Source organism: Apis florea, unplaced genomic scaffold (genome assembly GCF_048593485.1).
Source record: "Apis florea isolate Af1SG1 unplaced genomic scaffold, ASM4859348v1 contig_3068_pilon, whole genome shotgun sequence".
Taxonomy (NCBI): domain Eukaryota; kingdom Metazoa; phylum Arthropoda; class Insecta; order Hymenoptera; family Apidae; genus Apis; species Apis florea.
The window spans coordinates 1,724,438-1,745,487 of record NW_028256700.1 but is presented as its reverse complement, the minus strand read 5'-3'; the positions used below and the strand labels follow the sequence as shown (position 1 = coordinate 1,745,487).

The 21,050-nt window shown below is 42.3% G+C and overlaps 1 protein-coding gene across 6 annotated transcripts in view; it reads left to right on the top strand.

The window, feature by feature from the left end:
* sick (sickie) overlaps positions 1–21,050 on the top strand; it is a 116,253-nt gene that overhangs the window by 36,114 nt on the left and 59,089 nt on the right. For all 6 annotated transcript variants that reach the window (XM_086908185.1, XM_086908186.1, XM_086908184.1 and 3 more), the window contains one exon: positions 219–376. In XM_086908185.1, coding sequence (XP_086764311.1) covers positions 219–376 — 158 coding nt within the window. The remainder of the gene's footprint in view (positions 1–218; positions 377–21,050) is intronic.

The following is a 21,050-nucleotide window of genomic DNA, read 5'->3' as shown; positions in this document are numbered from 1 at the left end:
GGTTTTATTTCCGTTTTGGGAAGTCGAAACCGTATGAAATTTCATCGATCGCTCGAAAACGCGAAAGAACTTTTCTCCTTTTTGGCTACTAATCGAAATAACGACGAAAGAGGATCACGCATCTGGAAAACTAGAAAATAATTGAAACGAACAAGTAGAAAGACGTAGAACGACGTTGCTTCTCTAAATTGATCCGTTTCTTTGTTCGATCCATCCAGATTGCCGTCGCCGTACAACAAGCAGTCGGCGGTCGGGGGTGGAGGTGGTGGCGCTGGAACCACGAGTATACCCTTACCTGCCACCGTGGCTGCCACCAGACGGTGTCCCCCGGACAAGGTCAGGCCGGCTCCTACGCCCACGCATCAATCGCAACTCGGTAAGTTATCTCTGCCATCTCGCTTCTTAACCCCTTCCCGTGTCATCGCGAGCGTTGTGTGATGAAGATTTCGGCCGAAACATCAACTCGAGTGGAACTGAAGATCGAGCCAAGCCTGAATCTTTATAAAAAGATTGAATTGTTTGAAATCTTTTAAAAATTGAAAAAAACAATATTATATTCAATAAAATTATTATTTCTAAAAAAAAAAAAAAACTAGATATCGATAAGTTCGTTCAACTTTTAAATTTATATTTATAATTTTATTTCTACGAAAAAAAAAAAAAAAAATAACATAAATTTACCTCTCTTATTTTGTAAGACTCGAATCTTTTCAATCGAGATTTACCTCTTACCAGTACTTGACACGAGAAGATCATCGATTCTTATAATCTACAAAGATCTTGCAAAGTGGTCTCTATCGCTTGGGTCCGAATTTCGTCGAGCTAATTTGTACGGGGAGGGGTGGTTATATACAACAACAACAACAATAATAATAATAATCGATCGTGTATATATATATATTTATGGAAATATGGCGGGATATGCGTTATTAACGGTTCTCATTGTTTTAACATTTGTTTCACGTTATACGGTTAATATGTTGACCTAATCCATACGTTCCATAACTCGTTGGAAGGAACTCGCGCGATATTTATAGATCCCCCGGGAGAGTTATAGCGGTGGCATAGCGGTTATCCACGCGTAATTTACACCGTTATCCACCCGAGTGGATACGGTATACTTTAAAATCGTGACGAGATTTTGGGGAGGGAATCTTCGTCGTGGACAGGGTTGACAGAGAAACAACCGTTTGGCCTGAACCCTTACGAACGCCTGTTTATTCCAAATTTGTGGTGAAATTATATAGGAGAGTACGTGAATTGTTATTAACGGCTTTTGTATCTTAATGCTTCAATGTGTCTTTATAAGTATGAAGAGAGAAAATTTGTCGATTATATTTAAAGTACGTGTCATTGTTTTGAATGCAATATCATGCATTCTCCTCCTCTGTTATTCTTATTTTTCATCTTTTTATATCACTTCTCTATTTTCCTTCTCTGATGAACTAACTTCTTAATCACGTGCTCTCACATTCACTGTCTACTATTCTTACTTTTCACCTTCTTATCACTATTTTCCTTCGCTCTATCCTCAATTTCTTAACGAATAGAAATAATTTCGTTATTTAACAACGGAAAATCGAACTAATTTTTCATTCCATGCTCGAAAAAATTCAAAAACTTTTAAAGTAATATTTCTATGTCGCCACTGGCGATGATCACGATCCAATTTGAGATTAAAAAAATCCAGCCATCCGATGGTATATTATTCCACGATTTCCAAGATTATACAAATCAAACAAATAAATATCGTTCGAATTACCTGAGAGTCGCCAAAGAATTAATCGTGGCGTTAAGAAAAATTCTCGTGATCGATGCACGTTTATTCGAATCGTGCCGCGGCGTTACGCGTGTATTTTCGTGAAATAGGGCAACTGGTAGTTAAACGGATATCTCAGGCGATATTCGAAGGCATGAGAGGAGGAGGAGGAGGAGGGTGGTAAACGGCGCAGTAGATTCGGCAGCGTGTTAAGAACAGCCCATTAGCCATTAGTCCCGTGAATGGCTTTTAGCAACCCTTTGCCCGTTTCTGGCCGCCACGAGAGATCTGGACCACCATGGAAACTGGCTTCCATGGGGTATACGCGACCCCCTGCGTACGACGTGTCCCCCTTTAAATTTATAGCCTCTCTTGCACGGGCCTCCCTCCCTTCCTCCCTCCTCCTTCCCCATAAATGCGCATTTCGCTCGTTCTATTTCGTCCAAACGGCTGACTACCACCACATACACGAGGCCGTGTATCTCTCCGTGTTCTTCCACCTTCGTGTTAGTGCTTGTACCTTTGTCAACCCTGTTTCGTGCAACTCTGTTGCGACGAGTTGCGTAGACAGGGTTGGCTGGCAACTCGCGTGGACGATGATATTACCTACGTCTATGGTGGTCGGGAGGAGGTGGTGGTGGTGGTGGTGGGTAGCCCGCTACGAGATGGGGTGCCACCCCATAGTTTATACTTTACTCTCAACTCCCACGTTTCCAGGGTAGCCAGATGTGCGCGCCGATTTACAGCGGTTCTCAACCTCGACCCCCTCCTCTTATGAAATTTACTATCGACATCGCATCCTTCGAACCATCGACTCTTCGTCCTCTCGATCGTGAAATTAAGATTTTCGATAATACAGCGGTTCTCAACTTCGACCCCTCCTCTCACGAAATTTATTGTCATTCGAACCATCGACTATTCGTCCTCGATCGTGAAATTAACTATATAAATAGACTAGACAAGATTTTCGATAATACTGCGGTTCTCAACCTCGACCCCTCCTCTCACGAAATTTATTATCGACGTCACGTCCTTCGAATTATTCGTCGACTCTTCGTTCTCGATCGTGAGATTAAGATGATAAGATTTCCGATCGAATCTCGATAAGATTTTTCGATAATGCAGCGGTTCTCAACCTCGACCTCTCCTCTCACGAAATTTATTATCCACATCCTTGGAACCGTCGATTTTTCATCCTCGATCGTGAAATTAAAACTAGACAAGATTTTCGATAATACAGCGGTTCTCAACTTCGATCTCGTCTCTCACGAAATTTATTATCCTTACATCCTTCGAACCGTCGATTTTTCATCCTCGATCGTGAAATTGAAACTAGAGACAAGATTTTCGATAATACAGCGGTTCTCAACCTCGACCCCTCCTCTCACGAAATTCACTATCGACATCACATCCTTCGAACCATCGACTCTTCGTCCTCGATCATGAAATTAAGATTTTCGATGTAATACATGGATAATTCGTAACTCGACGCAAAAAACGAAACACGCGAACATCACGTGTTTTTCCACGAAGGCGAGGGGGGGAGAAAGATCCGCTTACACCCCACGTTTGTTGTTTACACGGCTGAGAATCCCTGGCGGGCATCGAAGGGGATGCAGCTCTCTCTCGTGTACACGTACATACGGTGCGCCGTATCAAAGGCTGCGTGTTGCGAGAACGGCTGGATACAGAATGTCTTTCGGTTCGAAATAGACTTCCACGTCCTATAACGTGTTCATAATATATGTACAAGCGTACGAATAAGCCCGAGTGTATATATATTGTACACACGTACACGTGTGTACGCGCGTAGACAAGCCATCATCGTTGTCGTGTGGTTTTACGATATTATTTTTAGGAGCCTCTCTCCTTTTTTTCTCCCCTCTCTTCACATTTCTCTCTCTCTCTCTCTCTCCATCGTTCATCCAGCGCATACTAGACGATCCGTAGCGACAGCTCGTAACGCGTCTAGGTCATGGTTCTGATTTATGCCGCGGGTTTCGATGGATTTAAGAGACGACGAGCTGAATTTCCTGTGAGCCTGGATTTCCTGGAAAAGAAAAATTGAATCGTCTCGATTTGAAAGATTGGAGAGAAATTATAGGTATTTTTTTGACGGACAGAGAGAGAAAGAGACAGATTCACTTTAGTTTTTAGCGAGAGATCGATCGGGATCGGCGAATTATGGTGCACGGCCCCCCCGGGAAATCTTTGCCCAGAAATCATCGTTTTCATAAAGCGATGGCGCAGTCGCGTGTCGCTGCACGCAGCTTGACTCCCGCCACATCGAGAGAGAGAGAGCTCGATAAATTTTCCGCTGCCTGTTCCGTATCCGAGTGTGCCGGAACCCCTCCTCCCTGCCCACCACCTTTTTTTCCATCTTTTCGAGGGTGGAAAAGTTGCAGCTGCTCCACTCTCCCCTCTCCTACGAAATATGGGTTGTTCGCAAAGTAATTTCGTTCTTTTTTTCTTCGTCACGACAACGAAACACCAAGTCGTTTCATCACGAATCTCGTGTCGCGGTCGACGTCTTTGTTTCGTCATCGAGAAACGTGGTCTTCCAGAAACGTGGAAACTTACTTCTTAATCCTCTCGGTAATAAAAAAGTAAAATATGCCGAAAACGCTCCTTTTGGTTGGTTCTCGCCGAATCGAACGAATTTTTCTTGTAAGTATACCACGAAATGCCAACTCTCGAAATATACGACAACGACACGGTTTAGAACGAAGTTGGCTGGATAAACGCTCGACTAGCGACACTCGTGCGAAAAAACGAAATTACTTTCCGAACAACACGGTTTAGAACGAAGTTGGCTGTTCGACTGCTAGCGACACACAGTGTGAAAAAACGAAATTACTTTCCAAACAATATACTCTTTATTTTCTTTCTTTTGTCAATTTATTTCTCTCGAGCTGATAATACATCTTTAATTATCGATCAATCTCGCGTTTTGTCATTGACAGACTCGTAATAAGAGACGAATTGTTATTTACTATCGTGAAATATTTGAGAGCAAGTATTCTATTAGTCGGTTCGTGACGTTTGCTTCGATTAGCGAGGTTATTAAGAAGGATTATTCCGAAAGTCGAAGAAATGAGATGCTGTCGCGGAGGGGCTTATCGATCTTCTAGGTTTCGAGCCTACTTTGAATCCCCCTAATAACACCGTGGAAATTTGCCACGGATAAAAGGACGAGGGCTGCTGAGAGGGGGAAATTTTTTTCCCGTCGAAATTAATTAATGAATTAAGATCTGCGCGTTATGTCGTTAATATTGAATATTAACCAATTTGCACTCCTATTATTTACATACCAATCAACAGCTAACAAAAGAATGTAATTATATTATACGTGTAATTACAATAATAAAATCGATCGATTAAAAATAGATAATTCATATTTTTAAATAAAATTAAAGAGGGTTTAAGCGAGAGTTGTGGAGGGGGTTAAGTGGATCTCGATTATCGCCTCATTTTTCACGTTAAAAAAATAGTAAGCGACGAAGAGACGGTTTACGAGGATCGCACGTTCTTCCGGCATGATGTGATCTCATCTCGGCGACAGCTAATCCCTCAGGAATCCGATAAGAACTCGGCTAGAAAGGGGAAAAAAGTGGAAACATCTGCATCTGTCGATCCTAACCCTCGAATAAACCGCTCCTTCTCCATTTATCTTTCCTATTATTAAACTACCTTGCCGCAAATAACCACTTTCCCCGCTTCGAAAAAAAGATCAATCGAACAGAATTTCTTTCATCCTTCCTTCTTACCTTCTTTAAAATTTTCGAATTTAGAATTCGTAGAAATTTGTCAAACGGATATCTCTGGACAAGAGCAAGGGAGAGAAAGAGAGATAGGAGTCGTTAAACAAAGGGAAAGCAAGCAAGGAAAGGGTTAAAAACGAGGAAAGATAGTGAAAAGAGAAGGAGAGAAAATTGAAGTCGCGGAGGAGCACACGTAAGACCTGCACCCGGTCTTTAACCCCGAAGCACCCAAGGATCAGTGGTTCTCTCTCTGTATTTAACCACTTGTTTACATATCTCCTCAAATTTAACTGTATCGTTCGAATTATAACCGATAAATATTCTTTTTTCATAATTTCGTTTCCCAAAAAATCTTGAAGTTTAAACTTTAAGCCAGGTTTAAAATCTTTCTCTGAGAAAAGCGTATAAGAAGAATACTCACCCGTTTGATATTCACTCCTTTTTTCATCTTCCATCCTCTTCCCGCTCGCGTGCATCCTGTTAGCCTGCTTACATTCGCCTCTTACTTTGCTCTACTCCACGTCCTTTCACGCGGAGAACCACTGACTAGATGCTCTAACACTCTTAAATCTTTCTTTCTCCGTTCCGTATATCCCTTGGCTCTCGCCGCCTCTTCTTCTTCGCCCGAGTTAAAAATACTGTACGCGCGAGTGTATCGGTTCAAAGCGCGGCTTTCGAGATGAATTGTCCCCCCCTCGAAGGGGCAACCTTTTCGCTATAACGAATCGAAAAGACGTATTGTTGATTATCTATTTGTGACACGTCGAAATCTTTGCATCGAAGTACGTGCCGAGCGATTGGTCGGCTTTTTAATTATTTCGATTTTATTTCACACGCGAAGCGCTCTCTGCGATCTTAATTTTCTTCCTTGTTGCGCGTCCAATAAGACAGGATTTCCGAGGAGCTTTACGGGGAACGATTCGAAACGAGGGGAATAACGAGCGCTAAATCGTGAAAAAAGTTTGCGCTCGTAATTGGCACGTAGTTTCTTCTTCTTCTTCTTCCTCCTATTTTCCTTCGCTCGATAAGTAAACGTTTGGTTGGAAACGTGTCGAAGATAGATAGGTGCGAGCTTGTGTCGTGGGACAGAAACGCGCAAGCGATTTGTTTTTAAGCTTGTCGAGTAAGATAGAGAGAGAGAGAGAGAGAGAGAGAGGGAGAAGGATAATCGGACTCTCTTTTTTCGATTCATGCTACTGCACATCTATACGTACCAGTTTATTTCATCTCGCGTTACACGCACGTATAAATAGTTTACTTGCTCACTTCAAGGTATCCTTTCACTCGGCCATTTTTGCGCGTGCGCGCCTTGTAAGCGGTTTATCGCGATTTTTCTTTAAAAAAAAGAATATATATTACGAGGTTATTCGTCGCTATTCTCACGCGCCGCAAGGGTGCCAACCGTTTTTCTTATCTCTCGGCTACTCCAGCTCCACCTACACGCACGACACGACAGTTAAAACTTGCCTCCGCGCGATCTTTTTTTCCATCCATACCTCGACCCGTATCTCGTTCAATATTGAAAAATGTTATTATGTATTTACGCGTATTTAAGTACAGTACAGGTGTGTTGTGCAGGTAAGCAACTGAATCCGTGTAAATTTTATAGTACACATCCGTTGCCTCGGATACGTAGTAGACGGCGGTAGAGGCGTTAACGTGCCACTCTACTTACCATATACGTGTTATATAGAGGAGTTCCTATTACGAAGGGAAATAGGAATAGACAGACGAGGCGGATGAAAAATGAAACAAGGAGAGGAGTTTTCTTTCGTGTATCGCGAGAATTTGTTTTGGATACGCTTTTTCCCGTCCCCTCTCGAAGAATAATCAACGATTATTTAAATTTCGAATTTTCCACTACCTTCCTGTATTGAAACAAACGCGTGTAACGGAAATTGCTGACGCGGATTTCGCTCCCACTGCAATAATCGGCACGTTGGCCTCCTGCGGGTCGTTTGTTATGCAAACAGACCCTTTCATTTTTTTCGATCGAAGCGAGATCTTGACGAGGCCGATGAACCCGTATCGTCGAAATACATCGATTCAGGGAAAAGTCCTGTTTGCCGAGCCGATTTTTAAATCTCGATTCGTTAAATCCCATTGTTGTTCCTTGCTCGAATAAAACAGACATATTATTCAAAATCGATTTATCTCTATGTTATAGGCGAGATTTAAGGAAATCTTTAACCGCACGAAATTGCACGATTATAAAAAACGATGATTAAAAATATTCGAGAAGAAGATGGAAAATAACGGCACGAGCGGGCGTAATATACTTCGTTGCTGGGATCGAGGAGGAAATCAGTTGCCACCTCGCCGCGTCTCTTTGTTCCGACGACGAGAAACCGTGGAGTCGGTGTCTTCCATGGCGCGGATTCGCCGCGACTTTCACCCTCCGTCCACGGCCCTTAACCTTCCCCCCTCCTCCCCCCTCTCTCTCTCTCTTCACGCTCAGGTATCCAAAGTTGGAGCATCACCGGAAGGGAATACGCTCCTTCCAAAGGCACGAAACTGTATTGACAGTGCACTCGTTCCTCCTCCTCCTCCTCCTCATTCGTCAGAAAAATCCTTATCCACGCTTCTTCTTCTTCTTCTTCTTCTTTGTCGATAAGGAAGGGAGAAGAGACGATTGAATATTAATCTTGGAGTCTTAACAAAAGGGGGGAGGGGGAGGGGAGAGCAAGATTGTTGCAACAAGATTCGATTATTACTCGAATCCGTGCACGTTATCCGTGAAAAAAAAAGAAGAAATAGGGAGGGGCTGGTTTTGGAAGGGAGATTGCAAAGCGTGGATACATTTCCTCTTCTTCTTCTTCTTTTTTTTTTCCTCATCGCATGGCAACACGCGCTCGTTTCCTTTAATAACTCGGGGCTGTGCACAGGTGGCACACAGAGGTGGTTTGTATAGATTTTTTTTAGGAGGGGAAGGCAACTCTCCCCCGCATTTGCGCCGCGCCCTTCTCTCCACCGATCCCGCATTTATCGCACAAAGATGCGCCGCGGATCGGCAGTGTCGCGGGGCAGGTTGCAAATGAAACGGTGGCGGGTGAAAAATCAGTTTCGCGTCGGGGTGGATCGCGTCGGGACGCGAATTAACCGAACTCTTCTTCGAGGAGGAGGATTTGGAGGAACGAGACGTCCTTTATTCTTCTTCTTCTTCTTCTTCTTCTTTTGGTCGTTTGTTTTGGAGTCCAGAGAGCACGAGAGGAGGAGGTGAGGATTTTCGTATTCGTTAAATTTCGGAATCGAGTTGAATGATTGTGAAAATTAATCGTATTTTTGATGGTAAATTTATGATATGGAAAGTATTGTTTCATTCGTAATTTAACGGAAGGGGTTTTCTTGTTTATTTTTATTCTTTTTCCTCTTTTTTCGAAACGCGAAAAAAGGGGCGATGAATAGGCGCTGCCTCGTACAACTGCGTTTTTGTATTCACGGAGGTGAATTACAAAAGAATCTTCTCGCCCTCCGATACACGGTTTTTGTTTTTTAATTTCACGGATTGTAAAGCACAGGAACGGAACGGTGCTTTTCTTCCATTCCCGCGCTTCCTCGGCTTCTTTTTTTTCCCCCTCCTTGCCATTGTACACGTTTTTTCCCCTCCTTCGTTTTTCTTCCTCTTCTTCTTCTTCTTCCACGATTAATAAAATTCGTTGGAATAAATTTTTCATCCATAAACCGGGCTATTTTTCTTTTCCTACGAGAGTCCAAGTTGCGTGGAATGCACGTAGTCGTCCAGGATGATACGACGAATGAAAAGGTAGACACATGGAGAAAATATTGGAGAGCGAGGGCCAGAAACTCTTTGAACCCTCTCTCAGTATTTTCCCCGCCACTCTTTTCCTCTTTCGCTTCTTCCACGTCGCTCCGCTCTTTCGCGTAAACCCTCTTTCTTGCTTTTTTCTCCTCCCTCTCTCTCTTTCTCCTCGCCGTCTACGGTTTTACCGGTTATACCAGGAGCCAACCACGCCGTCGTGCCGCATTTCCATTATCGAATTCCTCGCAGTCGTTCGTCGCCCACGGTCGTTTACGCCTCGCGCGACGCGGGGTGACATGTTTTGCGTAAGATTTATCCGCGAGCGGAGCCACGAGGAGCGGCGGAGCTGCGCCTGTCGTCGTCCCACCGATCTTCGAGGTAGGCTCTTTTTGTCCCGTCCACTTTGCTTTCTTCCAATTTTTCAGACCGTTAATTTTCGTTCCAAGCTTCACCTCTTCCAATCGAAAATATCGATTTTATATTTGTACGAGGCAAAGATTTCGAAGTTTCTTTTTTCGGTTCTTTTTTTCTTTCAAATTTGTGCAAATAACGAGGAGGAACAATCGCGCCATTTTGTTTGTGGCGCGCTCTCTCGACGAGTGTATGTTGCGGGTGAAAAATGCGTGTTTGCATTCCCCCCCGGCCGTGTTCCACGATTTTATTTTCCTGGAAAAACACACCCGCTTCCGTTCCACTCGGCGAACGAGAAAACATGGAAACTGGCGCCAAGGTTTATTTCTCTTGCTTCGTATGATTATCGTTTTTTTTCCTTCTTCTCTCTTTCTTTCCTCCTCCGTTTCTATTCTCGGTGTCTATCTTTCCTTCTCTGTCTTTCCTCTTCTTATCTCTTCAGTTTTTTCCCCCCTTTGATCCCATAAAATTTTACGAGCGTACCGTTCTTCCACGAGTTTAATCGCGAGTGTCTCTTTAACGAATATTTCGAACTAATATTTTTTGTAATAATTTAACATTCAGTAGTAGAAAGACTCGTCGAATTCGTGTCCGGCATTTCGAACAGCGAAGCAACCACTTGTAGATTCAATAGACGCAACGTAAGGTTATTACTTGGCGACGTTACGAAAATACTTCCAGAGCATCCTTCTGTATTCGCCGAGTATTCTCCAAATCGTTTTAAAGTAAGCCTGCTCCTCCTCTTCATTCGCGACCAAATTAAATTAATCCGTAAAGGAATATGAAAAGACACCACGGCTTCCTACCGTTAATATACAGGAATATAGAACGAAGCCTCTCGCGAAAAAAAGTTTAGAAAAATAACGATCCTTATCTGCTCCGTTTTTATTGCCCATTGTGAACGCGCATTACCCACGTGTGTCGCGTCACACAGACGATCGGAAAAGCGAAACGTATCGTCGACACGTGTGTCTGACAGAGAAAGGGGGTTTTGATCGTTGAAAGGCGAGGAGGGTGGAAAGGGAGGACAAATAAGGGAATCTAGGGGAAAAAAAAAAGGAGGGATTGCAATTTGCTGAACCTCGCTGCGAAACGAGACAGCTGAGTGACAGACGAACCTTCGTCGCGCGAGAGAAAGAGAAAAAAAAAAGAACCTTCGCTCGCCGTGTTACGTCACTCCACTGATGAAAGTACATTTTTTTTTTCTCCCTCTTTTTCGTCCTTTTTATCTCGTCGTGCTATGTTTCTCGTTCTTTTCTTTTCTTTTTTTTTTTTCTTTTATCAACACGTCGAATCGAACCTGCACCGATAGAATTTGAATAATTCGCCAAGAATTACTGGGCATCGGGGGAAACCGATCGATAGAATCGGTCGAACTCGTTCATTATTCCATTCATAATTCAGCCTTTAATTAAGCGGGCAGAAAATGGAAAATTTTGTTTATTATTATTGCAAAGACAATTTCGCGTTTCAAGCATGGAAAGCATGGAATTTGACAAATTCCGTACCGATCGGTCCGCTAGATACCTCCCTTTTCGACCAAATATAATCCGCTTTCTTTCGAGATAAAGCGCCGTGGCGGAAAATAAGGCTTGAAAATAAAGGAGGCCTCTCGAACAAGGAGGATATTTTTCTCTTTTTTTCTTTTTTATTAATTCAACACGAGGACGTGTATCCTGGACATTCATTTCCGATTTCAATGCGATCCTTGGCTCCCCCGCCTGGATCCGCGCTTCCTTTCAATTCGTCCCGGCAAAGGCCTTCTGTATTCCTTTCCTTCGACTTGTCGAAGTGTTTTTCAAGTGAGAAATGAAACGGGTAACGATCCGCCTTTCTCTCGTCCACGGAGAACAGGATTGGAAATTTATTTGCAAGTCAATGCTCCTGCGATCTTAGATTTTTCCTCCCTATAAATAAAATCGAGTAAACATCTTGTTTTATCTACGGATAAAGCTACCTCTGTTTTTTATCAAACGCGTAGAATACAGAGCAAATATCGATGTCGACTTGGAGCTCGAATAAAAGTTTACGATCGATGATTTATCCTCGATCTCGAGCCACATTGTCCTTGCATTTTCCACGATCCTCGGAGGAAGACGAGATATTATGCGAAATCTCTCTGATTTTTTTTTCGATTTCCTCGGCCTCTTGTTATTCCTGCACGCCCGCTGAATTTGGGGGAAGACAGGCTTGAAAATCCAGGGAACGATATTTCCGATACGGTTAGTAGCCAGGATACCGCTACACCTCCCCTAACCGTGTAATCTCCACCTAAGCAACGATGCAAAGGGACGATGGTCCACGGCTTTCCCCCTCTCCCCCTCTCTCTCTCTCTCTCTCTCGATATATCGCGCGCACGCATGCGAGCTTCCTTTTATGTGCATTTTTTCTGCCTTTATTTCTCGCCCGCGCCATCGATCGCGCGTAAAAATATGTATTCGCGTATAAAATTATGTTATGTAACGAAATTTCACTTTCCACGTTTTATATCCGAGGATTCGAGTAATCCTCGAATGGTGACAACCCTCGTGGTTCGACGAGATCAACTCGAGAGGTTGGTGAATCTCGAGGCCGTTATTTCGATTCAAAACGACCGTATTTATTTACGATTGATTCGTAAACTCGTACTCAATACACTTATACCTCGCTGTAACGACGGTTAATTTAAAAAAAGAATGCTTTAGAATTAAAAATTGTATTATTTTTATAAAAAAAAAATTGGAACAAATCCGATCGAATTTGTATCAAAATAATTGATTCGTTGTACGGCTTTTCGCCAACTTTTCCGGAACGTATCTAGGCCATAAAGCGAGATATAATCTTCAATGCCAATCGTTCGACATTGGTTTGTCAGTCGTGGAATACAGTAGAGACACCTGTATCCGAATTACAAAAGTGGTGGAATTTTCGGATAATAGAACGATTACTTTCTTTAAAGCGTTGAACTTCGTTTATTCGAGTAGAGTTGAACAAAATCAACAGTTTGTTTCCAAGGCTCCCTTATCTTTATAGCCGCTAAGTCTCGTAAATTTTTTATCCTACTAATTTCGTTCCATCACCACTTGCAATATCTTTAATTATTTTCCATTTCTCTCCAATGGTTAAAGCTACATGTTTATTCGCCAATACGACACCGTTCTCACCGAATCGATACGATTACGTTTAACCGGCCGAGCACGGGAGAGCATTTATTACGTCTAAATACGTTGTAATCCAAGTATGTTGTTTGCAACGAAACGTTGCGCGGATAACGGAACATAGTAATAGGATGACCGTGTATTAGGGTATTCGAATAATGGGATATTGGAAGTTTATTATTTTCAAAGTTTTCGAGTAAAATGTGGCGATGATGAGCTTGGTTATCGAAATTATTTCTGTTCGCAAAAAAATTATCGACGGAGAGAAGAAGAGCGGCGATGAAAATAGAGGGTAAAGTAGAAGGTGCAAGAGAGCGAAAAATAAGGATAGTAATCGGCGAATGTGAGAACGTAATAAAATTCGCTCGCAAACGAAGTAACGACATTTTTACCGTGATACTCGGGTAAATATCACGCGAAGCAACGATATAAAGTTTAATATTCAAATTTTCTTTCTTCCTGCGTAAAAGATATATATATAGTAATATTAAAATATAAAAGTTTTACACGTTAATTGTGTAAGAAATTCATACAGTGAAAATCGTGTCTCTAATTAATATCTTTCGTAATACGGATCGATCTTTGCACTCCTTGATTTTTTTTTTTTTGCAACAATTACGTAAAATGGCGAAATACAACAAATTCAGTCTTCATTCGCGTATTACAAAATATTAGGAAAGAAAAATAGATTAAACGTGTTAAATCATTTTAAAAATTACAACATATCGAGTCTGTAAGAAATGTATGTGACGTCGACGTAAAGTGTTAATGAGAATAACTCGTTACTGTCGATCACGTCAGATGATTTATTCGACTTAGAAGCATCAAGTTGAGCACGCGAATTGTTTTCTCCGATTCTTTTTTCGGCACGATTGGTATCCAGCATACGTGTTGTCGATTCGGGGACACAAAAGAGCACCGGGAGTGGAGTGAGTGGAGAGTTCCATTTATTTACACCGCGGGTACCAACAGCTGCCAGCGACGTTGACTCCGTGTCTTTTCCTCCCTTCGTTTTTCGTTGTTGCTCCAGCGAAACGCGATCACTGGGACGAAATGAAAAATTAGGGGACTTGTCCCTCTCTCTCTTCCCATATACAATTCAATAATAACGACACTTGTTCGATCTCCTCCTGGTTCGATCCTCGAATTTCTCCATTTTGTTCATCGTTCGTTCTGCGAATGATTTTTAACGCCCTGCATTTATATATTTCGTATTTATATTCGATCGAAAACATTTTTCTGGGGAATATATTACGAGTTATATGACTTGTTTTAGTAGAAATAAATTTTATATATCTTTTATTTATTTATTTTATTTTATATACACACACACACACACACGTTTAGAAGCAGAAACTAAAAGAAAACATTGTAACAAGAGTGCCTAAAGTATAATACTAAATGTAAATATGTGTATTGATAATAATAAAATGTAGGATAGCCTCATAGTGCAAAGGGTTAAATCGAATCTCCTTTTCGCCCTCTCCTTTCCTTTCGAACGATTGCAAATGAATTTGATCGCCGCTCAATCGAATCATCGATCGTTCGAAATTCGATGAAAAAAGGGGGAGAGAAAGGAAAGAAATCGATAAAATGCAAATCCGCTTCGAATCGAGAGACCAAAGATGATATTAAGATAAATAATTTCGATCGTAAAATTTTCACGTTACGTTAATAATCTTCGTGGGCAACGCGATGTAAAAAACTGTAGCTTAATCGAGATTACGATAAAACACCACGTTCGTGATCCACCCGTTAATTCACCGGCCAAATTGGATTGAATCCAATGTTAACCGATTGCTATTATAATACGATATACGTTGGAAGAGATCGATTATTTCCTCGAGCAAAAAACTTGTATTTCACAATCGTTTTATTTATTACAAAAAAAATCCTTTCGATCGATTATCTTTCCGACTCCGTAAATCCCGTAAAACGGGGTCGAATTTCTCCTAGCGTCGATATTAACCAATCAAATTATAAATCGCCAACTACCACGGACGTGAAAGTTTTAGAAAGTTTCGCGTTTTTTTTTTTTTTTTTTTTTTTTATATCGTTTAAAAAACGCGTCGTCGGCTCAAACATCGATTTATTAAATATTATTAAATTTCAAATTATTAAGTTACAACTCGTATCGTAATAAAATCGAATAGAATCGTTCGTGCTTTTCTTCCAAGTCGCGCTTGTAATTACGTTGTTTCGATTAAAATATCGGCTCGTATATAAAAAGCGTGGAGCAAATCTCAAAGGATCTCTTGTCGAATCGAACGTGTTTCTCAACGGGATATTTTTATTTGCGCGCCCTCTAACCCTCCCCCCACGTCACTTTCCCCATCGAATTAATCCTGCAGATCGCAACGCCGCGATACACTCGCGTGCAAATGGATTTCGCGGTGAATGGAAAATACGCGGATTCACGATGCGCGCGCATCATCATCGTAGGAGCGCAATTTCGTTCGAGCCCGCGAGGGGATCGAAAGTATAATGCGCGTCAGATATCGTTGCTTGTGATCTCGTTACAGGCCGCTTTCAGTCCCCTTCAAAAAAAGGGGGAGCGCGCCGCAAGAATCATCGTCGGAGATTCGTCCAACCAATATTCAATTTTGCCTTTCGAAAAAAAAGAAAAGATTAGACGGAGTTTGGTTATTTCGATATAGCAAGCTTGTCTCTCCAACGTCGAATCGATGAAACCGCACGAACAAAAAGGATTGGCCGGTTCGATCACGGGGCGGAGGTGAAAACTCAGCCGGGGAGGGTTGTGGACTTATCTTATGAGTCAACCGCGTGCTAACAACGTTCAGGATTTAAGCCGATCCCACGGGACGGTAGGAGAGGAGAGGATCCGCTTTGTCCAATTCATCCCCGACTCTAATTCGTATCGACGGCCGCACGTGCGTCGACTCCCCGAAGGAGAGGGAAAAAAAACAGGAGAAATCAAGCCCCATATCGTAAATTGAAATTGAGAGAAAAATTCCGTTCGTTGCATCTCTTCGAAATTATGGGGTATTAGAGACACCCACTTTACCGACCATCCGTAAATAATCTAATAAGATAAGATGAGGGAAAAATTGTGGGCGCGAGCCGCTAATTGGAATCTAATCTTCTGATTGAGATTCGAGATGCGACGTTGAAACCCTGTTGTAACCCCGGCCTTCCTCCATCCATACCAATCGCGTAAAAGCCGGGAGGAGTGGGAATAAGTGGCGTGTGTCGGAAACAGGCGTGTTAGAACGAGAAGAGAGGTTTTTGCGTCGTTTCGGAGGCCAGTCGATAACAAAGTTTCCCGTGGAAAAAAGGATCGCTTAGTCATCATCCGACACGAAAATTCTAAGGGCTCTTCTAATCCCCCCGTCTTAGAGCGTCCGGCAGGGTGGCCACGCCGTAATTCGACTCTTTAACTAATCATTTTAACTCTCCTTCTCTTCTCGCGTTCCGTTCCGTTCACTTCAAAGGACCAGGCCTTTGAAAGGATTTTGACCTAGATGCTTGTGCCTATCCGAATCTTATTCTTATTGGTCGAAACTGCTGCCGATCAAAAGCGGTTCGATAAGTTCGATTACTTTAGATTATAAAAATATAAATTGTGTGTACGATAGAATGAATATAGAAGATACGATATAATCTTTGCGTTTCGAAAATATTGTTCAGCTTTGACAAATGGAACGGTTGTAAGTGTCGCTTCTAACCGATCGTCAAAGTTAATGCCGAATACATCTGGCCACTTTATCTTTAACCGTAACTTAATACGAAGCGGAGGTGGAGAAAGAAAACAAAAACTGATATTTCCAGCTATGATATACGTGGGAGTAGTAAGCCTTCTCGTATGGCAATCTAAGAACGTTTACTTATTCTCGGCTGACATTTGCCTCGAGGCGATGAAAAATGCCTTAACTTGCTAGTTTGACCATTTTCCGCACAATTATCGTATCGTTTATTACCGCAAATCTCCTCTTCTAACTATAATTATGCTATAATTATTACGACTATTAATTCTGGTTAAGAGCACATAACGTTAATTTCTCAATTCCAAAATGTGAAAGAAAAAAATAGTGATGGTACTTTCTAAAAAAAAAAGAGAAAAGAGCAAAATGCACTTTCATGTCTAATTAATACTTCAACGTCAGAATATATGAACTATTTTATTCGAAATGTTAATCTCTAATTAGATGTATATAATAAGTTGATGAAGAGTTAAGCGCGTGGTTCGCGTTGGACGAGCGTGAAGAAATCGTTTTGCCGCTAATCTCCACCGATCTTCCGTTCCCGGTAAATCCTCCGGTGTGCCAATCGAGTTCCGTACGTATATATCGCATGCACCGCACGTTTCTCAGCGATTCTCAACCGAAACTCTGTTATCGATCGAACCGAGCAACGAATATCCCGCTCGTTCGATACATATATTACGAAATAATTTGTCGATCGACAAATTGAATCGACGGAAAGAAGAAAATAACGAACATTACGTTTAATCCTCCTCTTTCTATATCATCATATAAGAAAATGAATAATCCGTGCGTAAAGAACGAAGGGGGAAAGCGAAAAGAAAGCGAAGAAAAAGCGAAGAAGCCGCGAAAGAGTCGCCACTGAAGTTAATCGCCTTGGCCTGTCAATCGCGTCGACTCACACTTGTGCACGCGCACGTACGCATGCGCAGGGTATACACGGGCGCAGGCGTTGGATGGAACGTTTGCACGCAGCGTGCAACCTCGATGCAATGCCCTTATGAGTTGGTACACCGTTAAAGACGCACTAATGCAACCGCTGCTCGTTGCTCCCTCGTGCATCGATGCACTCTCGCCACGGACCGTATACCAACGAAACAAAAGGAGGGAGGAGAGTGCAGAGTGGAACGGTATGGAGCTGTGCCGCGCGCTCCTACCAAATCCAACTACGTTGAGTTTACGTTAGAACGAGAACACGGGAGGACGCGTTCCCATAATCGGTCGGGATCGTTTCTCCTCACTCGGTCGGTTAAAAAGTGTAACTAACGCGCGGCATTTCTCGTTGTGAAAAATCATCACCAAGTGCGCCTAGCCTTTTGCTTCTCCTTCGATTTCCAATTTAACGCTTACGGTAAGCAACGAATCGATCTTTTTCTCCCTCTTGTTATTCATTCGTCTTTGTAGAAATCTACTTACTTTACTTGCTTTACGAGCAAATTATTTTTCGTTTGAATTTATCCACGAGGGAGCCACGAAAGAGAGAGAGAGAGAGAGAGAGATAAAATTAGAACGAAATAAACGAACGTTTTAGCGTGGAAGAAAATGCAAGAGAAACGCGATTTCGCACGCGCAACAAGTCTTGCCTAACAACAACCCGCGTGTTGCGGAATTCCATAGCCCTTTGCATCTCACGTTCTTCCCATTCTTTTAATTGAAACTCGTTATTCTCTTTGTAGACGATCGTAACTTCGTAAGCTTGAACACACCTAAAACGATCATATTTTCAACTCGTCGGTTTCGAAGATAATTCGCGTGTATCGTCGTGTATGCGGTAATAAGCGTGGATACGTGTTCGCAAAATTTTAATTATAAGGAATAGCTAGTAATAATTTTCCGACGTAAAAATATTCTTATTTGCTCTCTCTCTGCGTTTTAAGAATCGCACTTGTTTTTACGAGTATTCCATTTTCACGTATGGACAAACGCGTTCTTTCGCATCGGTTATTGCATCGTATACGCTTCTTTTCTCGCGAGAATTAATCATCGAGCGGCAATGAAACGATCATTCGGCAATAATTTTTAATTATCCAACCAAACACAGTGGTTTGATGCAACGTGCGATATTAAACGCGGCGAAATAATAATTATTTCTTTTAATTAAATGGAGGAGCATCGACACAATATTTGCAATTAATTATCTTCCGTAAACAAGAAGCACGATAGCGGTATCGCGAGTTTCAAGAGTGAGCCAAGCATCGAATTGAAGTAGCCACGTCCGTCGATCGACTCTGCTGTTATCGAGTGCTACTCAAACACCAACAACAGAGTCGTAATATTCGCTTCGTAGTTGCGAATCGTTCGATCACCAGACCCATCAAATTTAATCGGCATCGTACATAAAAGAGAAATAACGGGGCACGTATATCGAGCACGTGTATGGATATTTATTCGCGATAGTTTCTCCCCCCTCGTTTCGTTTTCGAGAATTCGAAGCGCGCGGATAAGTCGTTAATATCTGGCTTCGACCTTGGATGAATCATTTTCGTCTCTAATGCTCGGTCACGTTCCATGTTCCTCTTCGTCACCACCGATCGCTCGCCGATAAGGGGAGATGAAAAAAAAAAAAAAAACACTTGGGACAAAGCGACTCTCTAAAATTCTTACCAACCATAAAAGCACTCGTCGACTCGACATTCTAATCAACGATACCCCTTCCTCAGATGGAATCGCGAATCCCGTTTCGCTCTCTTTTCGCCTCGTTTGTCCCCAGCGGTTCGAATTCCGTTCGAACGACACGAAAGAATGCGATTCACGCGTACGCCGATTATGAATGCCGATCGATCGATCGAGGGGTTAAACGGATGCGACATAACGGCGCGGGATTCCTTCTTTCTCGATCGTTATTTATCTCGTGGCGCGATTTGTGTCACGTAGCGATTCGACAATTGAACCGAGGCCGAGCCAAATTATAGGCCGTGCTATTACGGCGAATCAGCGCGAGCACCGGTGCCAATGATCGCTGCTTCGCAGATTACCGTAACGAGCATCGATCGAACGTGAGACCGTCCTTGCACGAATTGATTTAAGCGGACCGAGAGAGGAGAGATTCGGTTGGAACACCGAGCGCGTGTTTGTCAGATCGTCCGATTTTTCCTTTTTTGCTTTCTTTTCTTTCTTCGAAAAACGAGCTTTCGATTATTATTTCGTTGTTCGTTGTCGAAGAATCAAGTCGAACAAGTATATTCGATGATGATACGAGTATGAATGTATTAATAAGTCGTTTCTGTTAATTACGGGTGCACGGGGACAATGGACGATGATGCGAGCGATGAATTGCGTAAGTCGTGCCAGCTGTGTGGCAGTGGATATCAGGATAACAGCAGCTGTTTCATGATCTAGATTAAAAGTTATCAGGCGATCTTCATTGCGGCAATTTAGGCATCCACACCGCAATTTTCTATTCGACGCGATAATAATCGCTCCGTCGAATTGATTTTTTCGACTTTGGAGACAGCGCCAACGTTCGTTTCCTCGTCCGTTTAGAATCGTATTTCGAGTATTTCTATTCTACTCGAGAAGCGTTAATTTTTTCCCCCCCACTATTATTGGCTCCGCCAATAATTTCCTTTGCTCGTAACGTGCCTGTTTGTAACGATAAAAATATAGGGTGGGATCATTATCCATTTAATTCGATACTGGTTGTAACTTGGTCCCACGATAACGTAAATTACTCCGTGGAAACAATGTCCGCGATTATAGTAGCGACAGATTGAGCAATGGGCGGTAGTAGATTAATCTCCTTGCATGGTAAATGCACGCTGTCACGTGTATGTACTACACAGGGCACAGCCCGTGGTTTATTTTATCTTCAAACAGCACATATTTCTCGGACACACAGTTAAGGAGTTGAGGCCGGGCACAGTATTACGACTGTGCTTGGTTAACGAGCCAACCGCTATCGTCGTTTTATTGACCCTCGACCAATGACAGTGCGAATGCGTTAGAAAAAGACCAGGCCGATTACAAGACTCTCCGTCCATCCGTTTTTAATTAAATATTACCAATTAAATACTCCACTTATCTCCTATCTAGAATATTTTCCAGATTATCCAAACTTTTATCTTTTTCCCATTGGGCATTGAAACACTGTCCTCTCGTCTCTGTGTCTGTTGCCATGCCAGTTACCATCGAAAATATAATAACGGTCGCCGGTGGAAAAAAGTGTCGCGGGACGGCAGAGGGACGAGAGGGGTTCTCCTTCGCTAGGACCTTCTATCCCCACCTCGCGCGCTTTGTTGACAATCCTCGCACCACAAGCTACACAGTGCTAAAAATTATCTTCGCTATCGAGTTACGTGTCTAGTTTATTCTATATAGAAATACGTTACATAAATAAAGCTAAAAAATCGTTGCAAATCAACCAATTAACCTGCGCATATTGTGAATAAATAAAACAATTTTTATATCACATCGACACGTTAGAATTCTATGCATACGCTGATGTTTCCTTTCACCCAATTTTTCCCGAAATAGAAAAAAAAAAGATAAGATCGTTGTGGC